This window comes from Diceros bicornis, chromosome 31, assembly GCF_020826845.1.
Source record: "Diceros bicornis minor isolate mBicDic1 chromosome 31, mDicBic1.mat.cur, whole genome shotgun sequence".
NCBI lineage: Eukaryota > Metazoa > Chordata > Mammalia > Perissodactyla > Rhinocerotidae > Diceros > Diceros bicornis.
This window is the reverse complement of record NC_080770.1, coordinates 22788156-22815261: the sequence shown is the minus strand read 5'-3', so window position 1 is coordinate 22815261 and position 27106 is coordinate 22788156. Positions and strand designations below refer to the sequence as shown.

Sequence of the window (27106 nt, the reverse complement as noted above, 5' to 3'; positions counted from 1 at the left end):
CCATTAAATGCCGAGTAATACATGAATTGTTTCTCTATGTGGGAACACCTCTCTCTGAGCTAACCTGACAGATCACAGTCTGACTGACCGCTCATCGCTACAAAGCTTTGACACAAGACTTTCTTTTTTTTTTTTTTTTTTTTTTACATTTTTATTGATATTTTAATGGTTTCTAACATTGTGAGATTTTGGGTTGTACATTTTTGTTTGTCCTTCACCCCATATATGACTCCCTTCACCCCTTGTGCCCACCCCCCACCCCCACTTCCCGGGTAACCACAGTCCAGTTTTCTCTGACACAAGACTTTCTTAACGGAGCACACTCCCAGAATGTTTTAAAACAGAGTTTGATCTCTTAAAATTGATTTGCATATAATTTTAGAGAGAATATCTATTGGTTAAAATGAGGTATATCTGTGCTGTAGTTTCACGAGCACATCAATTTCTGATAAAGGAAGTTTTTCTCTACATCATAATAAAATTTTATTCTATGAAAAAATAATTGAATTCATGAGGTACGCCTCTAGAGGGCATGCACACGGTGTAAGCACACAGTGTCAGGACACAACAGAGTATACCACAAAGGAACACAGTTCCCAATCACACAACTCCCCTCGGTACAAACATGTCAAAACACACCAGGAAGCGCCTGTGTGGCGCGGCCCATGCGCCTTAGGGGTATGTGTACACGTGCAAAGACGGGTATGCCGCCATGGTGGCGCGGCCTCTCTTTGCAGCAGGATATCTGTTCCTGGACCAGGTGGGCTTCATATCCAGAGCTGGCTCTTGGCTGGGGTCTGTGCTTCTCTTCGGAGAGCACGATACTGTAAATCCGGGCTTCTCTCTCTGGGCAAACAAGACAGAAAAACTGAATCACTTTACGCTGCAATTTCTCAAGTTATAGTTAGGGTTGGGGCTGGTTTTACAAGGAGCTAATGAGAAGTAGTTGCGTTTCCCCCCAGACGTGAAGTAGCTGACGTTGTTAGAGGCGGGTATGAATCACGCATTAGCCCTGGTCCCTCAGATAGTTGAAGAAAGTTCCAGGGGCAATTTTTTTTCTCTTTTTATTGATGTCATAATAGTTTATAACATTGTGAACTTTTGGTTGTACATTATGGTTTGACAGTCACCATATAAATGCGTCTCTTCACCCCTTGTGCCCACCCACGGGAAATATTTTAATCGCCCTGAGAAGTTCAGGGACTACATTTTACAAGCTGTCTAGAAACATTACACAACGGAAGAGAAGACCATCATCTATCAAGGTGGGAGACTGCCCTATGTCTTTCAGCTCTACTTATCTGACATGTCATGGAAATTAAATACCTACATCTCTGTTGGAGAACTAGTACACCAGAAATTTTAAGAACATTAAGTAAAGGAAACGGTGTGGATGGCATTCGCCCACTGTGTTGGGTTTACCTGACTCCCTGGTTACATGTTACAGCCTAACTAGCCTGCTTCAGCTGTGGGATGTGGTTTTAGCCACCCACCGCCTTGCAATGAATGCTGAAGGAGGAAAGAGGACAGCTGGCCACTTAGTCTGTCAGGACAGAGTCCTTTTTGATCCGGCTTGTTTCACTCCTCTCTCCGTCGCTCTTCCGTTTCTGCTACAGCACAGCGGCTGGACTACGTGTCTTGTCACCCCTCCTCGAGGATCATCGCCTTACGGGACGGACCATGTTTGACAGTCCTCAAAGGGCCTGCACACACTAGGTTCTCCCTAAGCCACTGACGGATAAATGTGAGCATCAACCAGAGAATTCCCAAGAAGCAGACTTAGGAAGACACACGGGCTTCACCTTGGGAGAACTCTCCACTCTACCTAAATTAACCCAGCGGTTCTCAATCTTTGTTCCACCCGGACACACATGAGCAGCACACTCTCACAGATACAGCCAGGGCTTTTGAAATGACAGCTTACGAGCTATTTCTCCACTTCTTTGTCCCCCTCTCAGGAAAGATTATGCAAGTGCAAATGAGCAAGAGAGATGTTATTACAGAGATAAATATGAAGGCATACTAACTTATTCTTTTAAAAAAGCAAATCATTCCCAGAGCTCGGTATTGAGCCTGGACGTGAAGCACGCCCCACGACTGATGGCGGCACCCCCGTTTGTTCACATCCCCCGGGGTGGAGACTCGATACATCATTCACGGTCACTGTCCTACCTGAAATGGTGCCACAGAGTTACAAAATAATAGCTGCCTAACAAGTGTTGGTTGAAATAAAACTAAATTCTCCATGGCAAGCTTCTGGCTCTGGGTGGGTTTCCTCGGGTCCTGTGGTACCCGGCAGGCTGAGCCCCACGTGGTCAGGTGGCTTGTAGCCTGAGGGTGCAAACTACCCGAGATGTTCACCGGAGCAGAACAAATCCGAGGTGACACTGGGGACTGGGGATCGCCACCCCTCCAGATCACATAACACATTTGAAAATCAAATAAAATTAACTGCTGGCATATGTGTATAAAGTCGGTGAAATACCTGTGTTCTCTCTTTATTTGTAGTCAGAATCAAGGCAGTCATTTTTGATGGGTCCAGGGAGGTGCCTTTGTTTCTTCCACTTAACTGTGACTAAAATAAATGAACACATTCTCACTAAATTTCCACTTGGTCAAGTGTGATTATATAGAATACACATTATTTGAGTGATTTTATTCATGCATGTTGATTCATTATGATACTCTAACACGAAAGGAGAGGCAGGACACAAATGAATAAGAATTCGAAGAAAAGAAGGAAACTAACATTTACTGAGTGCCTACCATACGCTGGGCACTTTACACAGTTTCTCATCTAATTCCCACAACACCCTTATGATGTAGATTTTATTACCCCACATTTCAGATGCAGAAACTGAGTCCCAGGGTGGTTAAGTAACTCACGGGACATTACATAGTGGCGCTGGAATCTGAACTCAAGACAGACTTGAAAACTTGTGCCCTTGTTACTGTTACACCAGACACCAAACAGCCCTCGATGCCGAACAGGGCTGGCTGTGCTCTGTGGGGGCTCCTCAGTGTAATGCAGTGGGGCCTCATCATACCACTGTTCACCACAGGGTAGCATTTTACACGAGGAGAGCCCATTTTGCACCCTATCCACTAAGAATCAGCTACTAATGTACCAAAATCTATTTTTATACATAAAAGAATCAAGGATTTTACAGCCACAAAATTCCAGAGCACCAAAAGTTGGTTGGGTGCCTCTCCTCTGTGTTCTCACTGCATCCTACTCTGTGATGTAATTTCCTCCTTACTTGTTAAAATCCCCACCATACTTTAAGGTCCCTGGGCAGGGATAGTGTTTTGTTCAATGCTGCCTCCCCAGCATCCAACAGAGGGCCTGGCATGTAGTAGTTACATACATAACGCATTGTGTTGGATGGATGGATGGATGGATGGATGGATGGATGGATGGATGGATGGATAGATGGATAAAGCAGCTGGTTCTTATGTTCTGGATATAAAACCACAAATCACCAATATTTGACATCAGACTTCAGTGGTGTTTAATCCAAAGCAGTGTCAGCGTCCCTACCAATTTTAACGTTCCCCTGCTCCCACTGGCACTGACAGGTAAAGGTGACATAGATGACTACTGCTCTCATCACCCTGTGGGAGAGATGTGCTGTTTGGAAAAATCAGAGAATCCGTGTGATAAAGAGAGAAGCATGGAACAGAATACAGAGCCCAGAAATAAACCCATGTATATATGGTCAATTAATTTTCAACAAAGGAGCCAAAAATATACAATGGGGAAAAGACAGTCTCTTCAATAAATGGTGTTGGGGGCCGGCCCCGTGGCTTAGTAGTTAAGTGCGTGCGCTCCGATGCAGGCGGCCCGGGTTCAGATCCCGGGCGCACACAGGCGCACTGCTTCTCCGGCCATGCTGAGGCCACGTCCCACATACAGCAACTAGAAGAATGTGCAACTATCTACTGGGGCTTTGGGGGAAAGATAAATAAATAAATAAAATTATAAAAAAATAAAAAAATAAATGGTGTTGGGAAAACTGGATATCCACATGCAAAAGAATGAAACTGGATCCCTATCTTAGACCACTCACAAAAATTAACTCAAAATAGATTAAAGACTTAAATGTAAGACCTGAAACCATAAAATTCCTAGAAGAAAACACAGAGGGTAAGCAACCTGACATCAGTCTTGGCAATGATTTTTTGGATTTGACACCAAAAGTAATGACAACAAAAGCAAAAATAAACCAGTGAGACTACACCAAAGTAAAAAGCTTCTGTACAGCAAAGAAACCATCAACAAAATGAACAGGCAACCTATGGAATGGGAGAAAATATTTGCAAACCACATATCTGATAAGGGGTTAATATCCAGATTATACAAGGAACTCAGACAAGTCAATAGCAACAAACCCCCAAATAACCCAACTAATAAATGGACAGAGGACCTGAATAGACATTTTTCCAAAGACAACATACAAATGGCCAACAAGTACATGAAAAGCTTCTCAACATCACTAATCATCAGGGAAATGCAAATCAAACCACAATAAGATGTCACCTCACACCTGTTAGGATGTCTGTTATTAAAAAGACAAGAGGTAACAAATGCTGGCAAGGATGTGGAGAAAAGGGAACCCTTGTGCACTGTTGGTAGGAATGTAAACTGGTACAGCCACTATGGGAAACTGTATGGAGAATCCTCAAAAAATACAAAATAGAACTACCATGTGATCCAGCAATCTCACTTCTGGGTACATATCCAAAGGAAACAAAATCACTATCTTGAAGAGCTACCTGTAATATGTTCACTGCAGCCTTACTCACAATAGCAGAGGTATGGACACACGATATCCTAAGTGTCTGTCGATGGATGAATGGATAAAGAAGATGTAATGTATATACAATGGAATATCATTCAGCCTTAAAATAGAAGGAAATCCTGCCACTTGTGACAACATGGATGAAGCCGGAGGGCATCATGCTAAGTGAAATAAGCCAGACAGAGAAAGACAAACACTGCATGGTATCACCTACATGTGGAATCTAGGGGAAAAAAAAAGGTCAAACTCATAGAAACAGAGAGTCGAGGGGCCAGCCCCGTGGCTTAGCGGTTAAGTGCGTGCGCTCCGCTACTGGAGGCCCAGGTTCGGATCCTGGGCGCGCACCGACACACCACTTCTGCTAAGGACTGAGGCTGCGTCCCACATACAGCAACTAGAAGGATGTGCAACTATGACATACAACTATCTACTGGGGCTTTCGGGGGGAAAAAAAAGGAGAAGGATTAGCAATAGATGTTAGCTTAGAGCCAGTCTTCCTCAGCAAAAAGAGGAGGATTAGCATGGATGTTAGCTCAGGGCTGATCTCCCTCACACACACACACAAAAAAAAAGCAACAGAGTAGAAAAGTGGCTGTCAGGGCCTGGAGGGTGGGGGACCAGGTAAAGGATGGTAAAGGGTACAAACTTTCAGCTATAAGATGAATAAGGTCTGAGGATCTAATGTAAAACATGATGACTATAGTTGAACCATGCTGTATAATTGAAATTTGCCAAGACAGTAGAACTTAAATGTTCTCACCAAAAAAAAAAGTAAATATGTGAAGTGATGGATGTGTTAATTAACTCAATGGTGGGAATCCTTTCACTATATATATATACAAAAATATATACATCAAATCATCACATTGTACACTTTACATATATTACAAAAAACAATTTTAATCAATTTTCCATGAGTTAAAAAAAAAAAAAAGTCAAGCAAAATAACTACCTCATTCAACCTTGGTTTTTCATTTTTCATTGTTGAAGAACTGGTATTCTCTGAATTTTTGAAAAAGGTAGGCTGTTTTGGCAGAGTAGAAGCAAACCCTGCCCTTTCCTAAAAGGATTTAATGCAAAGAGAATATTTTTCAATTGCTCCATTGCAACTGATCCACCCATAATTGACCCAATTTGCCCAGCAGTAAAACTCCCATCTTGGAAAGCATTTTCATCTTTAGAAAGCAGGGGCTGTACTGTGGGTGTGGCAGCCAGGAGAAAGACGGGGAAGGCACTATCCAGGTGCCCCTAGCCCAGACCACACCTGATTCCTCAGCCACCACTTTTCCAGAACCACCTCTTTCCCCTGGAAATCCAGACTCGGTCAAGACCCAGACTGCTAGGCCAGACCATAGCACAGGATCGTGGGCCAACGCTGAAATCTGCTGAGATGTCCAGAGGACCCATGGAAGGCTCTGAATTCAAAACAGAGAGCTTCCCCCGTCCCATTCCCCGCTCCCTTTCTGGTTTAGGGGAAACCTTAACCCCCGTCCTGCGCCCTCCATGGAACACTCTCTAACCAGACAGTAGAAGTAGGAGCAGAGCTTTCTTACTGGAGCATCTTCTGTTAACTTCAACTCCCGCATCAAATTATTTTTCTGATACTGCTCATTTCGCTGTTTCCTAGTCTGAAGTGGCTTCTTTTTTTTCTTCTTATGCATCTTCTTCTGATTCAACTATTCCAGAAAGTACAGAGAAACTGGTCATTGAAGATTCCAGAGCTACATCACCCATACGTGGCACTCTTTTCACACAACACTCAAGACACCATGGCTAGCCCAGTATGCACCCTTCACGGTGTTGAATTGTTGTTGGTTTAGAGAAGGAACAAACAGTTCAGTTACCTCCTTACCAGAGGCCTGCTCCCCATTTAACACGCCAAATCCCACTATCATAGATACACAGCCAGAGGGGCGCTTATACCAATTACCAAATATCTATGATTTACAATATGAAACAGATTACTATGGCAATAATGTCAGGTACAGATAATGCTGATTATTAGATGTGTGGTTAAAAGATTTAGTTTGGTTGTTACCACAAGGTGGCTTTAATAATTAAGTGAATGAAGCTCAGGACTAATTTTCCAGGTACCCATGAAGTGGTGAAACTTATACTGATGTTGCTGTAAATCCAGCTGAAGAAATTGTAGGGTCCAGTCTGATCCGCCTGGCTCTGCCTAACACAGCCTTAATCTCGCCCTCTGATGGAGATATTTCTTAACACAACTAGGAAATCATGTGCATAATGAACCACAAGAAATATTTTGTTGTTTCTAAAGCTCTTAAGGCATCTATGCAAGAAAAAGTCTGAGAACAGATGAGGTAAAAAAATTACTTAATACATGGGTCATTTTTAACAACCTCTCTCTTTTAACATAGTTTTCACTTTTGGTTAAACTTTTTTTTCACTTTTAGTTAACTTTGGAATAAATATGGAGTCCTCAGATTTTTTCCCCTAGATTTTAAAAAGTTATAAAGGACAAAATGAAAGCCCCCCAGGGCAGGGGAACCAGTTAGGACGCTACTGTTATATTTTCTGCAGATCACAGGACAGTTGGAAAATTCCACCAAATTATGCAGGAGTGCTTCTTTCAAAGCTGCTACTTCCTGGGTAAGAGTCTACATATATTCTCACCTCATGTGCTATGTTCAGCAGGTGAGCAGGGAGACCCTCTGAGAGGGAGCTGTCAGAACCACTGGTGCTGTTTCCAAAAGGAAAGAAGAAAGGGAAAGACCTATTGTTAACCTCTAGGAAGGATAACATTTACCAGACCGGCCGCCCGGGAGCAGGATATCCAGTCCACTGTTTGCCTCCATTGTGTATATTTCAGTTACTAAGAATTCCTGACAGGCATATTCATTCATTCATTCTGAACATCCACTGCATGCCAGACAGTGCATCAGGCACAGGAGACAGAGAGATGACTGTGGCAGAGCTCCGGCCCCAAGGAGTTCACAATCCATGTGGCAAAGGAAATACTCGCCAGATGGGCAAAGCTGCCCTCGGCAGCGACTGTGAGAGGCTGCAGATTCTTAATGTGCAGCCCTAGAGGACACCAGGGCACTGTGATCTGCTTGAGAGCAGGGGCTTTGTCTCATTCATTGCTGTTTGGCCAGTACCAGTTCAGAGAGCCAGGATCCTACCAGGTACTCTGTAAAAAAGGTGTTAAATATATAAATAAATAAGTTTAAGAAGAAGCTGTAGGTCAGAGACCAGGAGCGTGACTCCTATCACCCAGCTGTCCCTGCACAAGTTCTGGAAGCCCATCTAGAATGGTCTGAAGTCTCCCCCCGCAAACCGTCCCCTCCCCTTTCTTCAAGGGCTGGGATGAACGAGACTCACATAATCAATCCCGTCTTCCTTTATCATGTCCTCTGCTGAAATGCCACGTTATATTCTCCCCTTTCCTGGGCTCTCAGTGGCTAGAACTGAGAGCCGTGCTCTATGACAAGGCCTCCATATATAAAAATGTCTTAGGCACAAAGCTCAAACCTCCTGGGAAAAGACAGCATTTCAAAGCATTCTTTTGCCCAGCCCTTCCATTCTGCTCATGTCCCCTCCCTCCCTCAGTGACAACAAGGAGCCCCACAGCAAGACAGCGGGAAGAAAGGCCTCTCTTCTCTCATCTAATTCCCAACTCCCTGTTCTCACAAGGCTCTTCCTGTCTGAGAAGTAGCCTTTGAGGCCACTTGATAACAGTCTCTGAAGCTCCTTTCAGAGACAACAGAAATCTTTAACAAATGAGATAAAAGCATTAGATGCAGCATGCCCCAGAAAATGTCGAAAATCACATGTGCACACAGGCTGAGCAAACTGGAACTGGGCTTGCCCACTCACAGTCTGCTTTTCTGGGTAACGGCGAAAACAGACAGGTGGAGCCCCACGGAGGCTGTGATGGCCACTTCCTGATGAAGAGGCTGGAAAACTGGTTTCAATAATTCTTTTTTTCTTTTATTTTTGAGGCAGATTGGCCCTGCGCTAACATTTGTTGCCAATCTTCCTCTTTTTTCTTTTTTCTCCCCAAAGCTCCAGTACATAGTTGTGTATCATAGTTGTAGAGTTGTAGCTCTTCTACGCGGGACACCACCTCAACATGGCTTGATGAGCGGTGAGTAGGTCCGCGCCCAGGATCTGAACCGGCGAACCCCGGGCCACTGAAGCGGAATGCGCAAACTTAACTGCTATGCCACCGGGCTGGCCCCTCAGTGATTCTTAACTACATGTATCCAGGTGTCCCTGCTGAGCCAACTAGAATGCAGTCTGAGTTGATTCTCCCTGGCTCTATATGTATGAGTTGATATGTGGGGGGCATTTTGTTTTTGAGGCTGAAAGGAGAGGGGTTGGTGCAGCGGTCCTGGAGAATTAGGCAAAGGATTCTGGGAGAGTGGAAAGGGCGACATGGTGAAGGGGGCACCCTACCTGGCCTGAAGGTCTGGTTTAAGGTTCTCAAAGAATCATTTGGGAGACTCAGCCAGTAGAACTTCTTTAGGGCCCAGGTGTCAAATGTGCCACACAGTGCTTAGGAGAGCCATCCCCTTCCCTCTGTCCAGCACAGCCCACAGTGCAGCCTCTGGCAGAAGACCCACACCCAGCCCAGAAACCTTCCAACTGAGAGCAACTGGGGCAGGCTTGTGGCACTTTGGCCAGTAAGCTGGAGTAGGTGTTTTCGCATACTCTTGCGATACTCACCCAGCTGTGGAGACTATGAGGGTAGGACTGAGATCCTACACGCTAAATTAATTCGACAAATATTTACTGAGCTCTCCCTATGTGCGAGGTACTGTTCCAGGTGCATGAGATACAGAGGTGAACAAAATAAAGATCTCTGACCTTGTGGCACCTACATCCTAGCAGGGGGAGACAGACAATATACAACAGACACAATAAAGATGTAAATGATATAGAAGGTAATAAAATAGTATAGAAAAAAGCAGAGTGCCTAAGGGGGATAGGTTACAGCAGGAGGGGGAAGGCGGGGGAGCCAGCTGCAGAATTAGAGAAATGAGAGTAGACCACATTGAAAAAGGTGACATTTCAGCACAGACTTGAAGGAGGTGAAGGAATTAGCCCTGTGAACGTCTGGGGGGAGAGCATTTCAGGGAGCTGGAATTGCTAGCGAAAGGCCCTGAGGCAGGAGAGGGCCTGGCAAATCTGAGGCAGAGTGAGGAGGCCAGTGGAGCCGCAGCAGTGTATGAGAGGGTGAGGGTGGAGGTCACAGAGGCATCAGGCAGCTAGATCCTCTAGCTCTGTAGGTCATTGTAGGGTCCTTGACCCCATATCTGAGGGAAGCGGGGGTGCCACTGAAGTGTTTTGAACAGAGGAATGACACGATCTAATTTGCGTTTTGAAAGGAATCACTCTCCTGGTTTTCTTTTGGCCTCGCTGGTCCCTTCTTAGTCTCATTTGCTGGTTCCTCCTTATCTCTTTGACGGCTTAAAGCTGTAGCACCCAGCTCAGACTTGGACGCCTTCTTTACTCTATCTGCACCTACTCCCTTGGGATCTCATCCAGTCTTAAGGTTTAAATATCATCTCTCCAATGATGGCTCTCTCTGAGACTTCTCCACTGAAGTCCAGACTCAGATATCCAACTGCCTATCCAATCTCTCCACTTAGTTGTCTAACAGACATCTCAAACTGGATACGCCCAACCCTAGAGTCCTGATCTTCACCCTACCACCTTCTCCACCCCCTTGATCTTCCCCATCTCAGTTAATGGCAACTCCATCCAACCAATTATGCAGTCATTCTCTCTTTCTCTCATGCCCGGTATCCAATCCATAAGCAAATGCTAATGTTTGTAACTTCAAAATATACCTAGAATCCAACTGATTTAGACACCCCCAACCACTGCTACTAGTCTGGTCTAAGCCACCATTACCTTTCACCTGTATTATGGTAAGAGCCTTTTAATGAGTCTCCCTGCTTAGACTTTTACCTTCTATTTTCCACATAGCAGCCAGAGTGTTCCTATTAAAACTAAAACCTAAGTCAGATCATGACACTTCTCTACTTAAAACCTTCCAAAGGCTTTCCATCATCCTTCGTGTACAAGACAAAGGCTTTACAATTGCCTAAAGGCCCTACACGAACTGCCCGCCCAACTCCCTAACTCCCTCTAGTGCCTGGAAAAGAGGCTGTCAAGGAACAGGCACTCAGTACACAGTTGCTGAAGGAATGAAGTGTATTTAAGTGTGCCATGATTTACTCAATGTTTGCACCTGAGGTTCAAAACCAACCAAACAAAACCAAAGCCAAAAAAATCAAAACAGAGTGAACAAAATAACAAATAACAAAAAAAAAAAGAACTTCTCTGATTTTTCTTTGAAATGAAGTTTGTTACCTGGATTCAATGTCAGACAAGGAGATGTCACTCCAATTTCCTTCTAAATCCATATCTTGTCCAAGTTCATTGAATTTCTTATGGATTTCCTGTTGTAAGAGCTCTTTAAGCTCTGCCAGACACTGTGTGAACTGCGGAAGTGAAAAAAACAACTATTTTTGATAATTCATTTATTTATTCATCAAGTATTTACTAAGTATATGCTGAAAGGCATTTTATTGCTGGGGACATAAGCTGTAACCTCTGCTATAAGGATATGTTGACAGATAAATTACATGAGCTTTAGGAACAGACAGAAGTGTTTTTTAGGGCAGAACGTCAATGAACACTAGTTTAGCCACTTTTGCCTGGCTATAGCCAATAATAAACTTCTTAAACAAGGCAGTGATCTGATTTATTTTATTTTTTTGAGTATCAAGAAAGGAAAAGTTAGAATGAGGTTACTCAGATTTTGGCCGATGGCAAGTATGATTTAAGAGGCCGTGTTGTGGTCAAATTCTCCTTTAGATATTTTTTATTAAACAGTTGCATCTAGAGTGGCGCGTATCACATGTTCCCAGGGCCCACATTTCCAAGGCGGTATGAGAAAGGTGTTAGAGACCATGAGCACAGACTCCTTTTTAAGAAATGGAGTGATAAAAGGAAATAGACATAAACTGCTGGAGAAACAAGACCAAAGGAAACCTCTGTCTGTGATTCAGCACAGGGGCAACTTGAGAACATCTGCGCTTGAGGGGAAGAAGTAAGAAGAGGGAAAAACTGAGGCCACAGAAAAGAGAGGAGGTAATAAATGAGCAAAGACTTCAGGGAGGCCATGGGGAAGCTGGCAAGTGCACGAAGGGAGGATCAGTTTTGGAGAAGAGAAAGGACACCTGATTTTCTGAAATAGGAGAACGGAAGGTAAGGACTGGTGCTGCCATGGGTAAGCCTAGAAGGGAGGGGCAGCGCTGAAGGAAAGCCAGCATGATGGCCTCCATCTTCTTGGTGAATTACAAGGTTTTCCTATTTGCTGGGAGTGTGCAGGCTGGGGATTTTCTTTGATTATAAAAACTTCAGAAAAATATTAAAAGAAAAATAAAGATTATGCATAATACCACTGGGCTGACTTTGGACCCATGTGAAACTGATCACAGTGGCATGACCACATTTCTTTTTTGTTTATTTTGTATTTCATTTTTTTGAGGAAGATTGGCCCTGAGCTAACATCTATTGCCAATCTTCCTCCTTTTTTCCTTTTTCCTCCCCAAAACCCCAGTAGATAGTTGTATGTTATAGCTGTACATCCTTCTAGTTGCTCTATGTGGGACGCCGCCTCAGCATGGCTTGATGAGTGGCGCATAGGTCCGTGCCCAGGATCTAAACCTCAAACCCCATGCCGCTGAAGCAGAGCATGCGAACTTAACTGCTATGCCAGCGGGCTGGCCCCCATGACCACATTTCTTGAGACCCCGTTTTTACCTTGGCTCGGTCAGGATCACAGAAGTCCAGAAGGGTGTCACAGACATGATAACCTAGAGATTTTAGGTCCTCAGTGGTAAAGTGAGTGTCTCTTTTAGTGCCTGGAAAAAAATCCATAAACATTTCTTATTAAATCTTAATGAGCAAATGCAAATATAACTTATGACTATCTCATTAAAAACACTACCTCTGATTCTAGAATATCATGCCCCTGGACAGGGTTTCTCTCCTTCTAGTGCTAGTTTGGTTCAGAAGAATCCTTGACAAGGAACAAGCTGACAGTCACGATGGCTATAATTACTGAGGTCTTCTTTGTGGTAGGCACTTGCCAAGTGATTTACATGCATTATCTCATTAAGTAGTACCTATCAAGCAGGTACTATTATTACTGCCAGCTAAAGGAAAATGAGGTTCAAAGAGGTTAAGAAACCTCCCCAGGATCATACAACTTTTAAATGGAGTTGAAATTCAAACCCAGATCTGCCTGGTTCCAGATCCTGAGCTACCACCAGGCTATGCTGCCCCATCAAGCACTACACTTCACACTCCTATTTTGGGTATTCAATTTCAGCATGAGGCACAGACAAGAAAACCCTCTAGGTCAATTACCTCCCCAACATTCAAAGAGATTTCATCTCCCCAATGCTTTGCTTGGCTTCCCCTGCCATGCTGCCTACAATATATGAAAGAGCGCTTACCCAGGGTGGAGCCGCCAAAGGTCGACTCCATGGTGTAGCTGTTGAGGATTCCCATCCGCCACATCACCACTCGTCCTGTTCCTTCTTTGCACTTTTGGACCTTAAAATTACAACTATGGAAAGAGAACTAAAGGAAATCCAAATCCTCTGTTAATCGTAAAGTGGCAAGTGTCAGATGTCTGAGATTCATTAATATGATGCAAGAATGGTCCCTTTGGGGTCTATATATCATTTCCTAAAGTATGTTCCATAACATACTAATTCTGAGGGATGTAAAGAGGAAAAAAGGAGTTATGTGGGCGTGTTAGTCAGGGAGATGAAAGGTTAACAAAACTAAACAAGCTTCCTCTGCAGGACTTCTCAGAGCATTTAATATGTTACTGTAGACAGTGATCTTCCAAAGGTGAGGGAGCATATTCTGTTTTTCAAACCTATTTGCCCATGAACCCTTCCTTCCCGCACTCCCACCACCCCCCACCTCGTTCCCCGAGGGACATTTTGCAGGTCTAGTGTTCCCAGAACACTTGTTTAGAAATGCTGGCTTAACTTTGGCATTCAAGGCATTAGCCAACCTTTCTAAGACTCGTTTTCTACCTCTCCTGAACGTGAACCCTTGGATCTAGCGGGGTTTATCCTCTATATATGATTTGTGTGCCTCACCCCTATAATCTCTGCCAGAATTCTCTCGATCCCGTACCCTAATCTTCGCTGCTTAGAGTTCAATATCCTCCATTGTCTTTCAGGAGCACCTGAACCCTCTTTCCTCACTTGGAGTTTGTGACACACTTGGCACCTATCCCAACTATCCCATCTTGATGGAAATGTCTTACAGCTGGAAGGTATCTCACTATCTAGTGATTACTAAACTGTGCTCTGCGGAACCCAGGGCTTCTGCTGAGGAGCCTCAGGGTATTCCTGCCCAGGACCAGAGGAGGAGGCAGAACGGGCAGGGGTCCACGCCCTCCACCCCTCTTCAATCAGGGTAGCTCTGCTTTTTTTTTTTTCTTTTGTGAGGAAGATCAGCCCTGAGCTAACATCTGTGCTAATCCTCCTCTTTTTGCTGAGGAAGACCGGCTCTGAGCTAACATCTATTGCCAATCCTCCTCCTTTTTTTTTTTCCCCAAAGCCCCAGTAGATAGTTGTCTGTCATAGTTGCACATCCTTCTAGTTGCTGTGTGTGGGACGCGGCCTCAGCATGGCCGGAGAAGCGGTGCGTCGGTGCATACCCGGGATCCGAACCCGGGCCGCCAGTAGCGGAGCGCCCGCACTTAACCGCTAAGCCACAGGGCTGGCCCCAGGGTAGCTCTGCTTTTAATTCATTCAGATACTGGGTTCTAGATGGGATTCCATTTGAAGAAAGAGATCCCTCCCGCTTTTCCTGCACCATCATTTAAATACTTCTCTAATCCAACCTCATTTCTTCTATCTAAGGACAGTTACATTTTGTGGATCTATTTACGATGACGAAAACCAGCTTCTAATCCAACGTAGACACTTTGTATGTGCCCGACTGTCACAGAGCTGTTATTCAGCTATTCAAGACTTCTCGGTGGTTTTCATTAGCCCTTTAATATCTCATGGTTATCACTGACCTTGTATGACACAAAGCTTTCTGGGAAGCTCATAGAACATTAGCATTTTGTTTGTCCTTCAATCCCTTCTTCCACTGCCAACCACAAGATTTAAAGATGATAGAAAACTCTACCTACCAAGAGTCTGAACTTGTGCCCAGACCAAGCAGCCAGAGCAATTTTTAAAAATCATCTTTATTGAGATATAATTCATATACCATAAAATTCATCCATTTCAAGTACACAATTCAATGGTTTTATATTCACTACCACCTAAGTTTAGAACACTTTCATCACCCCAAAAAGAAACCCAGTATCCATTAGGGGTCACTCCCCACTCTATCCTCCCCCCTACCAGCCGTAGGCAATGAAGAAACTACTTTCCGTCTCTATAGATTTGCTGCTTCTGAACATTTCACATAATGGAATCCTACAATATGTGGCCTTTTGTGTCTGGCTTCTTTCACTCAGCATAATATTTTCTTTATTTTTTTTTTGTGAGGAAGATCCGCCCTGAGCTAACATCCGATGTCAATCCTCCTCCTTTTTTGCTGAGGAAGACTGGCCCCGAGCTAACATTGGTGCCCATCTTCCTCTACTTTATATGGCACGCCGCCACAGCACGGCTTGACAAGCGGTGCGTCAGTGTGCGCCCGGGATCCAAACCCGCGAACCCCGGGTCGCTGAAGCGGAGCGCAGGCACTTAACCACTTGCGCCACTGGGCCGGCCGCTAGCATAATATTTTCATAGTTCATCCATGTCGTAGTGTTTCAGTAGTTAATTCTTTTTATTGCCAAATAACATTCCATTGTGTGGATATACCACATTTTATTTGCTTTCATCAGTCAATGGACACAGAGTAATTCTTAATCACATCTTTCTAAATTCTTGAAGTCCAGGTTGCTGGGATTTACCCAAGATAATGAAAAGAGCTACAAAGTGGCAAATCAAACACTACATACAGGAAGCAGTGAATTCCCTCCTCCCTTAGTCAATGGACAGAGAATTACCTTGCGTGCTTACCTTATCTGGTGCATTTTTGCTTAACATTAAAGGAAAGACTCGCTCATGAAGCCAGTACTTGCGATTGTTGTTATTACAGCCATACAGGAAGATGTTATTCTTCCGGCTGTGGCCATGGAAATCACAATACAAGAGAACCTCCCTTTCTTCAAGAAGTCTAGTGAGGAGGGCAAACAAAGGGCTCAGTGTACATCCAAATGCATGCCAATAATCAAGGATCTTTTGGAGTCCCTTCCTTACGCATATCCACTGATACTTTCTCTCCTAAGAAAAATTTAACCTCTAACGGCATTCAAAGGACTCTATCCCCATCCTCAGCCACTGCTGTAAACATGTGACACTCCTTGCCCCTGCCAGTCAGAGGGACTTGAAATGGAAAAGTCCTGATGTGGAAAGGGGTGGTGGGTAGGCCTTGAGAAAGTTCACAAGGAAGTGGAGAAAATCTATGGAAAGAAAGCCAACCCTGATGCAGACCTGTGGAAAGAGGGGGAGAGGCAGAGAGGCTGTAATTGCAGGGATGAAAAAGACAGAACCAAAGAAAGGCTAGCTCCTGTATGGCTCAGCTCTTCTTTGTCTCCTGATCACCCAGGGCACCTATTCAACCTTCCAAACACGCTCACCTTCTCCATGGTGATGAGGATAGGATGAAGAGGATAATAACGATAACGCACACATTTACAACGTGCTGGGTACTATGCTAAATAGATTACATGGATTATCTCATTTAACCCTCATAGTAACCACTCAAGGCAGATATTATTATCCCCGTTCTGCAGATGAGAAGGCTGAAGTGCAGAGAGGTCGAATCACTTCCAAGGTCACAGAACCAGCCACTAGTCAAAGCAGGTCTCAAACCCAGGCCGGTCTGACTCCCTAACATATGCTCTTAGCCACTTTGCCTACCAGCCCAACACTACCCCCACCCTTTCACACAGATACGTTAGAAAGTGTGCATTCACATCTTCTTACATGCGGTAGTTTCATTTCCAATGAAATGGAAGCTCCTTTAAGGTGGATGCTGTTACATCATAGCCTTCAACTGCTTTTACACAGGCTTGGAAAATGCTAACTGATTTATTACTCCTTTTTCACGAGAGGCAATGTATGACAGTAATTAGGAACTCAGACTCCGGAACCAGAGGGCCTGTGTTCAAATATCTACTCTGTCACCTTCTAGGCTGTATGACCTTGGGCAAGTTACTTAACCTTTCTGGGCCTTAATTTCCTCATCATCTACAAAATGGGGACACTGATTGATTACTGAAGGGTTAATGTGAAGATTAAATGGGTCCTAGGTGTAAAACCCTGAGAATACTGGCTGTCACCTCATATATAAGCACTGACTAATTGTTAGATGCTATTATTATTATTATTACACAAGTCTGATCAGGAAGACCTATGATCTCCTCTGACTTCCGACCTTTTCCATTCAATCATTTCACTTATAAGTGACATGCCTCTAGCTGAAATGTTGCATGTTCAGTTCCAACCCAAAGATAAGTCATGATTTAAAAGTTTGAAAATGGGGGCTGGCCCAGTGGCGTAGTGGTTAAGTTCACATGCTCCACTTTGGCGACCCAGGGTTCGTGGGTTTGGATCCCAGGCATGGACCTACAGATTGCTCATCAAGCCATGCTGTGGCAGCGTCCTACATACAAAACAGAGGAAGACTGGCATAGATGTTAGCTCAGGGCCAATCTTCCTCAAGCAAAAAGAGGAAGATTGGTGACAAGTGTTAGCTTAGGGCCAATCTTCCTCACCAAAAAAAAAAAAAAAGTTTGAAAATGAACAAACCCACGTGACTGCAAAGAGAATGGTAAAGACTGTCTCCAAAGCCATACCCAATTCCTACAACATCAGAAGAGTCCTCACACCCCATCAGATAGTGCTCACAGCATTCAGAGAAAGACCAACAGATAAAGGATCTCACCTCTTGATCATGTTTCTGGTGTACCAGATGCAAGGGAAAGACTCCTTAAGAATGGTTTTATAATGCCTGTTCAAGTCCCTTCCAGCCAACGAACACCGATAATTCCCCACAATTACTCCGTCTGGATTTAACATGGGAACCACTTTGAAGACAAAGATATCTCTGAGGAGCTGGGCATCTGGGGAGTCGCTAAGGATGAAGTCCAAGAAGCCTTTCATGATCCAGGAGCCGTTACTTTCCCCGGGGTGGACTCGGGCGCTCAAGACCACGGCTTTCTTTGCAGCTGCCTCTTGGGGGGTCCGGGATGGGTTGGTGATGGTGAGCAGGTAGACGGTGTTTCCTGCCAGGCTCCTGCATAAAGTTCGGAGCTTGCAGAACTGAGACTGGACAGGGTTGTTTGCCACGGACAGGAGGTAGCACTGCAAATCCGTGTACGTGTATGGGTAGAAGTGTGCAAAGAAACAGGTGTCCTGGTCGTACGGAAACCGAGTGGTCCACGTGAGACAGTAAAAGGCCTGCTGCCCATCATCCGTGTTGTTCCTGTAGTACTTGATTTCATTTCCTTCTCTCCTCCAGCCAACGTTGCGGGTGTTGGCATCCAGTTGGGAGTACATGAGGGGCTTCATCCCTAGAGTATAAAGGCTCTTGGGTTTTAGCAAGTTGACGATGGTGAAGCGATAGGTGGCATCTTTTCTGGTGTTCTGAACTCGAAAATAAAACCACTGAGTGTGTTTGTTCGTGTAGAGGTCAGTTCGCAAGGTGAGTTCATACTCATAGGTGTCTCTGTATCGGAGAAAACAGAAGAATATCTCTGTAACCCCTCACCCCCCTCAAAAAACAAATCTGGGAAAATATTGTTTTTCCCTGGTAAAAACAGATCTTATTACAACAGAGAAGCCTGATACATCAAACATGTATTTCCTAATCTACCTAGTTCTCCAACTCACATATTCGGCTAACAGGAACTTGGGGAAACACATTTCTCTGAAACACACTGAACAGTAGTGAAGCCAGAGCCCTCTGTTGGCAGCTCGCTACATCTGGACATCACCAGTGGGAGGAGACCCTTAAGCCTCCTGTGCTATTTTATCTCTGATCATCAATTATTCGAAGATGAAGGGGCATCTCTGGAATGCATCCACCTTGTAGAACAGAAGCAGAACTAACTTGCAGAAGAGGAACTACAAATGCGGAAACATGAAAAGATATTCACCTACATACATAATTAAAGAAATATAAATTATAATAGGATGTGATTTTTCCCTCCATCTCATCAACATTCTAATGTTGGGAAACAGTTACTCTCACACGCTGTTGACGGGAACTGAAATCACGCTGGAGGGCAATTTGGCAAAAACTAGCAGTACTTTATTCAAATCTTTTGACCCAACAATCTTATTTCTAGAATTTATCCCATAAAACACAAACAGTTAAAAATATAAACGCATAGTTAATTCTGTTAACTTGTTAAACAAAAAATTATAAACATCTTAATTTCCCATCAGTTGAGGATGGGGTAAATAAGGTATGTAATATCCATACAATAGAATAACATGAACTATTAAAAATAAGGAGACATATGTGTGATACTGCCATAGAAAAACAGCTAAAATGTATTAAGTGGAAAATAGCAATTTGCAAAACGGTATGTATACCATTATCCTATTTTCAAAAAGATATAATTTGTGTATATTACACATACACAGAGAGAGGGAGAAAAAAATTAATGCATATACACCAAACTCTTAACAGGTGCTGCATCTGGGAGGTACGATTACAGGACAACTTTTTACGTTATGTATTTTTATTAAGACAAATTTTAAATGAGCACTAATTTCTTTTATAAGCAGAAAAAACAATTTAGATAAATTTTCATTCTGGGGAAAAATATGAGTCATAAATGTTCCATTCTTTATCATCCTCATAACCATTTCCCATCACCTCTCTTTTTTTCGAAAACTCCTGATGCCTGAAGACACTTCTCAGTCACTTCAATCACCTTCCCTCTGAGAAATTCCTCTGTTACTCACACTCTGACAGCTTTTTGCAGATTGCCACTCTCAAACCTTGATTCAAACAGTAGAGTATTATCTTCTGGTCCTTGCAACATGACGGCGAGTTCCTTGATAATTCCTCGTTTGCCTCCCACTCTGGAACTGGTGAAGTAGGAGCCTTCAGCGGGCACTGCAGATGAGACAGACACATTTAGGTCAGGTTCCACTCAGAATCTATCCACCACCAAATATTATTATTATTGAGCCCCTTTATGGGTTCAGCACTATTCTAGGTTAACAACAATGAATATTCAAATTTGCAATTGTCCTTGAGAATTTTAATTTTAAACAATGTACTTCTTTGAAGACCTTTAAGTGGTTTGGAGCACCTCCTTTTGCTGCATAGCTACCCTTGGCATCTGAAATACTGCTTGTACCCACTAAAACCCTAATTTAAAAGGATGTTGGCAAAAAATGATATCCTAAACAGAGGATCTGAAAACATTTGCACTTTTATTCTACTAAAAAAAATGCAAATAGCACCTATTTATTAATTTGAAAAAGATAAAGGGGAAAACAAAAAAGAGAAAATAAACTCCATATGATTTTTTGTTATATCCTTCTAGATTTAAATATAACAAAAATAGAAGTTTGAGAAGAATTGGCATGGGTGAATCTGCCTAAGAGGGGAATCAAAATATCATAGTCATTAGTGAAAAGAAAAGGTTATGATTGAAATTTTATCTTTAAAATGAAGCTAAAACAAAAAATTATGAAAATTATTTTATCTTATTTAACAAAATTTAGATTATAATCACAATCTCTTTCTAATCCTTGGAGTAATAAAAAATCAATTGTTGATTTTGTTTTGGTGTGGCTGCAATTTTTCAGACAAATGCAGTGAGAGGGCCATATGACATCGCTGATTTTTGCAGTTACTTTTGCAAAACAATTTTAGGGCTTCATAGTTTTCCCAAGGACTTCTCTTTGTACCACAAAATTCTTATCATTATGTCCAGAAGAATCTATTTTGTCATCTTTTGTTGATTTTCTCTTTAATGTTAACTGATAAAAAATTTCTAGATTTTCATTTGTCAATGGCTTTGCAAGTGATTCAAGCGATTCTTTAACATTCGTCAACTTCATAAAATCCTGCATCTCTTGTAAGGATCATCATTTCACTTTGCAATTAAGTTTTACTTTATTTGCATTATATTGTCAGATGTTAACAATATCCACCAATCAGCAAGTGACTGATATCAACAAAGATGCTGACCCTGGGACAGGATAGATGCTAGCATTAAACAGACAGTAAGGGCCGGCCCCGTGGCTTAGTGGTTAAGTGCGTGCACTCTGCTACTGGCGGTCCGGGTTCGGATCCCGGGCGCGCACCGATGCACGGCTTCTCCGGCCATGCTGAGGCTGCGTCCCACATACAGCAATTAGAAGGATGTGCAACTATGACGTACAACTATCTACTGGGGCTTTGGGGGGAAAAAAAATTTAATAAACACACAGTAATGTTTCTGCAGGGCCTGATTACAAAAGTAGTCAGTTCATAAGTAAACGTATTCATATTACGATGACTTTTGCTTCTATACACAACCTTGTCACTGTGGAGACTTAGACAATAAACATTTGGATAATAAATGAGAGCAAAGGAGAAAGCATGCATGCAGAGGTGAGTGAAAGAAGAAAACAAGCACAGAGGAGGAAGGAGCAGAAGCAGCCCCAAGAGTACACGTAATTCAATTAAAAGCTGGGGCCCCAAGTGGTTCAATCTCTTCATGGACCCGCAATCAAAGCACAGACCAGCAGCCAGATGTATAGGAACTGCATAGTTTGAGTCTCTCAGGTAACATTAAAGACAATCCAGTTCACAGCCCACGGTTATATTTCTCAAAAAACAAAACCTCTTTCCTTTTTCCCCAATCTTCTCATAGCATGTATTTGCTCTGGGGCCCCTAAACTGACAAACTCCCAAATTCTCTCTGGAGTCCCATCTTCTCAGATTTCTGTGTCGTCATCCCTCCAATAGGGTGGGCTCAATTCTCCTTGATGTACCCAAATGACAAGAAGATCAGGGCAGCTGCCACAACTGTGTGTTGACAGGACAATCACGACAATCACAAAAGCTGCCAAGGAAACTGGGCTCTCGGCCCCAGGGTTTCCTTCTGTGCAGAAACATCTCTGAATAGAACAGATGAAGCAACGTGGATTCATGGTCATGTGGTTTATTGAAAATGACTACAGGGCCGGCCCCGTGGCTTAGCGGTTAAGTGCGCGCGCTCCGCTACTGGCAGCCCGGGTTCGGATCCCGGGCGCGCACCGATGCACCGCTTCTCCGGCCATGCTGAGGCCGCATCCCACGTACAGCAACTAGAAGGATGTGCAACTATGACATACAACTATCTACTGGGGCTTTGGGGGGGGGGAAAGGATTGGCAATAGATGTTGGCTCAGAGCCGGTCTGCCTCAGCAAAAAGAGGAGGATTAGCACGGATGTTAGCTCAGGGCTGATCTCCCTCACAAAAAAAAAAAGAAAATGACTACGGCCAAGTAGGTAAGAGGTAAAACAGGTTTATAATCCCAAGAATTTCTTGAGGTTGTAGGAGCAGTACATTCCCTATTATTCATAACCCGTTTACCCACTTATGATCTCATACTTGAATGTCTCCCAAACTCCTCAGACATCCCATAAGGTGGAAGTAGGTAGATTGTGAGTTGCTTCACTTTATTTACTTCACTGCATATAGCTTTTTCCACCATAATATTATTAACATGAGGAGAGCTCATAATCAAGGCAACTGGGAGTAGAGCAGGTACAATAACATCTCAGCTGGGCCCTCTGGTAAAACTGGCTCATTTTATTCTTCTAGTTGTAGGAATTTAAACACACTGCAGTCCATCCCTCCGATTCCAGCTGTTTCTCCAAAAACTTCCCTTGATTTCACTGACTCAACACATTCTATTTTTACTAACTAAACTTGGTACATATCCCTCCTCCAATAAAATAGATTTCCTTTCTGATAATTACTATCTAGCAGTGATTGATTTTCAAACTATGAGAATATTTTTCTTGCTCTCTATTTCTTGAATACAGCATTTCCCAACTGCAGAGAACTCTTTTTTTGTTTTTCTTTTTTGTGAAGGAGATCAGCCCCGAGCTAACATCCATGCTAATCCTCCTCTTTTTGCTGAGGAAGACCGGCTCTGAGCTAACATCTATTGCCAATCCTCCTTTTTTTTCCCCCAAAGGCCCAGTAGATAGTTGTATGTCATAGTTGCACGTCCCTCTAGTTGCTGTATGTGGGACGCGGCCTCAGCATGGCCGGAGAAGTGGTGCCTCGGTGCGCCCCCAGGATCCAAACCCGGGCCGCCAGTAGCAGAGCTCACGCACTTAACAGCTAAGCCATGGGGCTGGCCCCTAGAGAACTCTTTTTAAAAAGTTCTGATTAGCTCTGGTACCTGTGTGTGCAATGAGCATCAGATGATTTTTGGTGATGATAAAGGATGCCCTTGTTGGCAGCTTCTCTACCTCCCCATGTCTCTCCTTTATTAACTCAAAATTTACTTCCCTTTCCTTGGGAAGGTTCATATTACATTTCTTGGCTCATTGCTCTTTAACGTTACCTTTCCTTTCTATCTTAAATGTTAGTATTACCACCTGCTCCACATGCTCCCCAGCACTTGTTATTGTCTGTATTTTTATTATAGCTATTTTAGTGGATGTAAAGTTGATCCATCTTTTCCATAAATACCCTTTATCAAGCTAAGGAAATTCTCTTCTACTGCTAGTTTTCTGAATGTTCTTATGAAACGCTGGATTTTTCAAATGCTTTTTCTGCATTGAGGTGATTGGATGATTGTATGTTTTTGCCCCTTTCTTCCATTAACATGGGGTGTTGCATTGGTTTTCCTATGTTGAACCACCCTTGCACCCCTGGGACAAATTCCTCTTGGTCAGGGTGTATAATCCTTTCACTATGCTGTTGGATATGGTTTGCTGGTATTTTGTAGAGGATTTTTGCATTTATATTCATAAGGAATATTGATCTATACTTTTTTTGGGGTCTTTGTCTGGCTTTGGTATCAGGGCAACACTGGCTTCATAAAAAGAGTTGGGAAAGGTTTCCTCCTCCTCTGTTTTTGGAGTTTATGAAGAATTAGTACTATTTCATGTTTAAATGTTTGATATCATTCAAAAAAACCCTGTCAAGCTATCTGGGCCAGGGATTTCTTTGCAGGAAGATTTTAAATTACTAATTCAATTTCTTTATTATAATCTATTCAGACTTTTTATTTCTTCCTGAGTCAGTTTTGGTAATTTGTGTCTTTCTACCTGTTCATCTATATTGTCTAATTTGTTGGCATAAAGTTGTTAATAGCACTACCTTATAATTCTTTTGATTTCCATAGAGTTGATGTTGATGTCTCCTTTCATTCCTGATTTTGCTAATTTGTGTCTCCTCTCCTCTTTTCTTGGTTGGTCTAGCTAAAGTTTTGTCAACTATGTTGATGTTTCCAAAGAACCAACTTTTAGTTTGATTTTCTCTATTAATTTTTCTGATTTCTATTCTTTGTTATTTCCTTACTTCTGCTTCCATTGGATTTAGTTTGCTCTTACTTTTCTAATTTATTAAGGTAGAAACTTAGGTAATTGATTTGAGATCTTTCTTCCTTTCAAATATAGGCCTTTAATGCCACAAATTTACCTTGCCGTGCTTTAGCTGCATTCCGTAAATTTTGATATGTTGTTTTATTTTCACTAAGTTCAAAATATTTTTGAACTCTCCTCACGATTTCTTTAACTCAGGGTTACTTAGAAATGTGTTATTCAGGGGCCGGCCCCGTGGCTTAGCCGTTAAGTGCGCGCGCTCCACTGCTGGCGGCCTGGGTTCAGATCCCGGGCGTGCACTGACGCGCCGCTTCTCCGGCCATGCTGGGGCCGCGTCTCACATACAGCAACTAGAAGGCTGTGCAGCTATGACATACAACTACCTACTGGGGCTTTGGGGGAAAAAAAGTAAATTAAAAAAAAAATTAAAAAAAAAAAAAAAGAAATGTGTTATTCAATTTCCAAATATTTGTAGATTTCCCAGATTTCATTCTGCTGTTGATTTCTAATTTATTTTGTTGTGGCCAGAGAATATATTTTGTATGATTTCAACCCTTTTAAACGTATTAAGACTTGCTTTACACCCTAGTATACCGCGTATCCACGTGCCCTTGAAAAAGAATGTGTATTTTGTTGTTGTTGGGTACGGTGTTTTGCACATTTTTAGAAAAGACATGGCTTCTACCCCTAGGAAGCCTGCAACTTAATGCAGGAAACCACACAGTAAATGACAGTCAAGTGCACATGCCACAAAGTAGTCACTGAAGTCCATTCAGGAGGTGGAGAAAAGAAGAGCAAGTTCCCCAAAGAGCCAACATCTGATTTTCAGGAAGGGGAATAACAAGGGAGATGCTATAAAATGGACTTAAAACTATTAAGAAAAAGGTACTGTCGTTTTAAAAAACAACTGAAATTTCAAAGCTGATTGGTCATGAATATCAGGGCTCCCATTCAGGTTGTTCTGGAAAAGATAGTTTATTTATCACTAAACTATGGATTTTTTTAAAAATCACATTTATTATAGAAAATGTGCTTATTACAACTTTGTCATGATTAATTACCCTCTGTCCAGCGTAATGACAATACCTGAATCTAATTGATAGACAACTGTGCCTTTTTCCTCTCCTACAATTTCTGGTAGCTTTTCATTTCCTGTAGGTTGATAGAAATATTCCGGTTGAGGTGGAACCCACTCTGAAAGAACACATTATAGAAGTACAAAATAAGAAATAATAGAAAAGGTGCTTTATCAGAACTGATATAAAATAATAATTGTTATTCAAATGGCCAGTTGGTTGAATCAAATCAAATTCCCACCATAAGTTTCCAGTGTGTTATAAATTAATTATGTCTTGCTTCTTTCTATAAAGGCTATGAGGAGACTATTTTTTTTTTTTTGCTGAGGAAGATTGTTGCTGAGCTAACATCTGTGCCGATCCTCCTCTACTTTACAGGAGACGCCACCAAGCAGGGCTTGACAAGCAGTGCGTAGGTCCGTGCCCGGGATCCGAACCCATGAACCCCAGGCCACCAAAGCAGAGAGCACACACTTAATCACTATGCCACTGGGCCGGCCCTATGGGGAGACTTTTTTTTTTTCATTGATGTCTTAATAGTTGATAACATTGTGAAACTTTGGTTGTACATTTTTGTTTGTCCATCACCATATACATGTCTCCCTTCACCCCTTGTGCCCGCCCCCCACCCCCACTGCCCCTGGTAACCACAATACACTTTTCTCTGTCCATGTGTTGGTTTATATTCCACCCTATGAGGAGACTTTTAAAAAAAAGGATTTACAACAAAAGTATAAACTTTAAATAGAAGACTTTAAGCCAGAAATGTCAATATAGTTGCTGCAACAACTCTTTAAAATTTGACCCTGAGCTTCCTTTTAAAGTCAGGAAAATACGATCAGCTACAGACTGTTTATTACTATAGAAAAACAAGTATATCAATTGTTTCAGAGGAAACAAGGCTTTTTCATTAACACTCAATTCTAAAAGATTTCTCACATGGGACTTGGGCAACTTCTCAATATCAGTTTAAGTACAGGAGCCACTGATGAAAGCCAAGGGCACATAAAGACACAACACAGTGAAAGACAATGCTACCGTCTGTTCTTTTCTTTAAGGCGATGGGGAGTCATGAGGCTTTGACAATTCGGTTTAAATAATAAGGTGCTTGGTGTTAAATTTCTTTGAAATTTTTAAAAAATTGCTTTTTTAAAGACCTAGTGGTTTAGGAGATCACCACTGCAATAACTTGGAAATTAACTTCCAGTTTCCCATTTTTTCCCCCCCTCTTGGAAGTGAGTCTGAAATCCTCACAGGAATTCTCTTCGTCTATTTTATACAGGGAATAGCAAAATCCTATCGTCTGGCCAGATCAACTTGGACTTTTATCTAAAAATTACACAGTGTAGGGATAACTGACCTCAGGACTTCTCAGCTATTGTGCCAACTCAAAATGCACCCCTCCCACCCATTTCCCAACACCCTAAGAGCAGTCCCGCCCCCAGTTAAGAACACTAACCCCATCCTTATAGCTCCAGCTTCACCTCTGGTCTTTCACACTCAATGCTCCATGGCTGCCCTAACACGCCAGGCTCTTTTTCTGCTTCCTCTAACTGGAATACTTTTCTTTGACCCTCTCAACTGGCTCCT

General features: G+C 42.7%; 1 protein-coding gene across 10 annotated transcripts in view; it reads right to left on the bottom strand.

Moving 5' to 3' along the window:
• Positions 1-297: 297 nt before the first annotated feature.
• AGBL2 (AGBL carboxypeptidase 2) overlaps positions 298-27106 on the bottom strand; it is a 34651-nt gene continuing 7842 nt past the window's right edge. For 3 of the 10 annotated variants that reach the window (XM_058526945.1, XM_058526939.1, XM_058526940.1), the window contains 12 exons: positions 25527-25634; positions 19859-20012; positions 17829-18611; positions 15899-16055; positions 13304-13430; positions 12606-12706; positions 11148-11278; positions 7440-7506; positions 6356-6478; positions 5755-5862; positions 2486-2575; positions 298-846 (listed from right to left, as the gene is read on the bottom strand). In XM_058526945.1, the coding sequence (XP_058382928.1) occupies positions 673-846; positions 2486-2575; positions 5755-5862; positions 6356-6478; positions 7440-7506; positions 11148-11278; positions 12606-12706; positions 13304-13430; positions 15899-16055; positions 17829-18611; positions 19859-20012; positions 25527-25634 (2123 nt within the window). In that variant the 3' untranslated portion in view covers positions 298-672. The remainder of the gene's footprint in view (positions 847-2485; positions 2576-5754; positions 5863-6355; positions 6479-7439; positions 7507-11147; positions 11279-12605; positions 12707-13303; positions 13431-15898; positions 16056-17828; positions 18612-19858; positions 20013-25526; positions 25635-27106) is intronic. The other 7 variants (XM_058526946.1, XM_058526942.1, XM_058526941.1 and 4 more) reach the window with 6 other exon arrangements.